Genomic DNA, 2333 nt, shown 5'->3' on the forward strand with positions numbered 1-2333 from the left:
ACCCTTGATGATTTCTTTAATTATAACGGGGTAGAGCATATTGCAGTCTTAATATAGGCTTTTGAAACTGACTTGAAATCTGAAAGGGTGAAAAACTAAGTCTTCTAATGGAGAACAGATTGTTTATTGGGTTGCCTTTTTGTCTGATGCATTTGTTCTGAGCCTGCTGACCAGCTGTTTCTGAACTTCATTTTCTCAGCCTCAGCCTCAACAGTGATCTGAATCTGCTTTTAGCTTCCCTCCACCTGCCTTGGCTTGTTTCTGTTCAAGAACAGCTGTTTGGCCTATAGATTAGAAAAAGGGGCCCCCTCCATACTCTATCCCAAGAGATCATCTTTTAAGTACTCAGAGATGGGAAGTGGGGAGCCTAATACTGCTGGCAAGAAAAAGAAGTACCTCAAGGCTGCCCTGTATGTAGGTGACTTGGACCCTGATGTCACAGAGGACATGCTCTATAAGAAGTTCAGACCTGCTGGCCCACTACGCTTCACTAGAATCTGCCGTGACCCAGTGACCCACAGTCCCCTGGGTTATGGTTATGTTAACTTCCGCTTTCCTGCAGATGCTGAATGGGCATTGAACACCATGAATTTTGATTTAATTAATGGTAAACCATTTCGCCTCATGTGGTCACAGCCAGATGACCGTTTAAGGAAGTCTGGAGTTGGAAATATATTCATCAAAAACTTGGATAAAACCATAGACAATAGGGCCCTATTTTATTTATTTTCAGCTTTCGGGAACATTCTTTCCTGTAAAGTCGTATGTGATGACAATGGCTCTAAGGGTTATGCTTATGTTCACTTCGATAGCCTTGCTGCTGCCAATAGGGCCATCTGGCACATGAATGGAGTCCGGCTCAATAACCGCCAGGTGTACGTTGGTCGATTCAAATTTCCTGAAGAGAGAGCAGCAGAAGTCAGAACCAGAGACAGAGCAACATTTACAAATGTTTTTGTAAGAAACTTTGGAGATGACATAGATGATGAAAAACTAAAGAAACTTTTCAGTGAATATGGGCCAACTGAGAGTGTTAAAGTAATAAGAGATGCCACTGGGAAATCTAAAGGCTTTGGATTTGTAAGATATGAAACACATGAAGCTGCCCAAAAGGCTGTGCTAGAACTGCATGGCAAGTCAATAGATGGAAAAGTCCTATGTGTAGGGAGAGCACAGAAGAAAATTGAACGCCTGGCTGAATTAAGGCGGAGATTTGAACGGCTGAAACTAAAAGAAAAAAGTAGGCCTCCAGGAGTGCCTATCTATATTAAGAACTTGGATGAGACTATCAATGATGAGAAACTAAAGGAGGAATTTTCTTCATTTGGATCAGTCAGTCGGGCCAAAGTGATGATGGAAGTGGGGCAAGGCAAAGGGTTTGGTGTTGTCTGTTTTTCTTCTTTTGAAGAGGCTTCCAAAGCAGTGGATGAGATGAATGGTCGTATAATAGGCTCCAAGATATTGCACGTCACTCTTGGACAAGCTAGACACAGGTGGTGAGAATTACTATGATCAATTTGTTTAGCCTTAGCCAGTGCCTACTTAGCTTGGGCTCCTTATGATAGAGGTTATTTTCTGCCATTTCATAGGTTTGCTTTCATTCCTTTTAATTTATTTATTTTGTGTGTGAATACTTTCTTTTGAAAACAAAATATACATAGAAAATCTTGATCATTTTGGTGAAGAACATAATCTCTGAATGTAAAAATGTCATTTTGTACAATTTTTATAAGATCTCCATCCTTAGGAATGTTTAGAATAAAGTTTATCATCTTTATTTTTTCTAAATAGCCTAAATGAGGCAAATGATTATATTTCCTTTATTTTCATAAAACTATTTTAATTTCCTCTAAGAAAATATTCTTAACATAGTCCTTATTTATGATTTTGGCACAGTGAAAAGTCAACCATTGCTTTTTTTAAAGAAATTATCAGAAAAATAATAAATGGATATGAGCCACTTAAAAATTTCCCCTTAATTTCATTTTAAATTATGATTTAAATTGAATATTACATAAAATATATGAGGCATTTATCCTTTATTTTTGTATCAGTTTTTCTTGTATTGAGTACAAGTGCACACTACAGATTTCTTAGCAAATTTGACCAACTATTGGGATTTATCTTTATACATGTCATGTATTGTTTTTTCAATCAATACTTTTAGAAAACTGTTCCATTGATAAATGGCTATTTAAAATGTGAGGGTGTCTTAAAAATATTTGCAAAGAGATTTCATATTTGAAGATACTCTAAAAGTCATTCTTAACACTTGTTTTTGAAATGTATATAATGCATACAGGTAGATTATGTTAAATTAAGAGAAATATTTA

At 36.5% G+C, this 2333-nt stretch overlaps 1 protein-coding gene across 1 annotated transcript; it reads left to right on the forward strand.

Moving 5' to 3' along the window:
• The first annotated feature begins 351 nt into the window (after positions 1-351).
• On the forward strand, positions 352-1500 carry Pabpc5 (poly(A) binding protein cytoplasmic 5). Its single transcript, XM_052171357.1, has one exon. The coding sequence runs from the start codon at positions 352-354 to the stop codon at positions 1498-1500; it is 1149 nt and encodes a 382-aa protein (XP_052027317.1).
• Positions 1501-2333: the final 833 nt, after the last annotated feature.

The sequence above is a fragment of the Apodemus sylvaticus genome, chromosome X (assembly GCF_947179515.1).
Source record: "Apodemus sylvaticus chromosome X, mApoSyl1.1, whole genome shotgun sequence".
Taxonomy (NCBI): Eukaryota; Metazoa; Chordata; class Mammalia; order Rodentia; family Muridae; genus Apodemus; species Apodemus sylvaticus.

What these genes read in the sequence shown, in the direction of transcription:
- Pabpc5 (XM_052171357.1), top strand. Translation starts at nt 352, where the DNA reads ATGGGAAGTGGGGAGCCTAATACTGCTGGCAAGAAAAAGAAGTACCTC.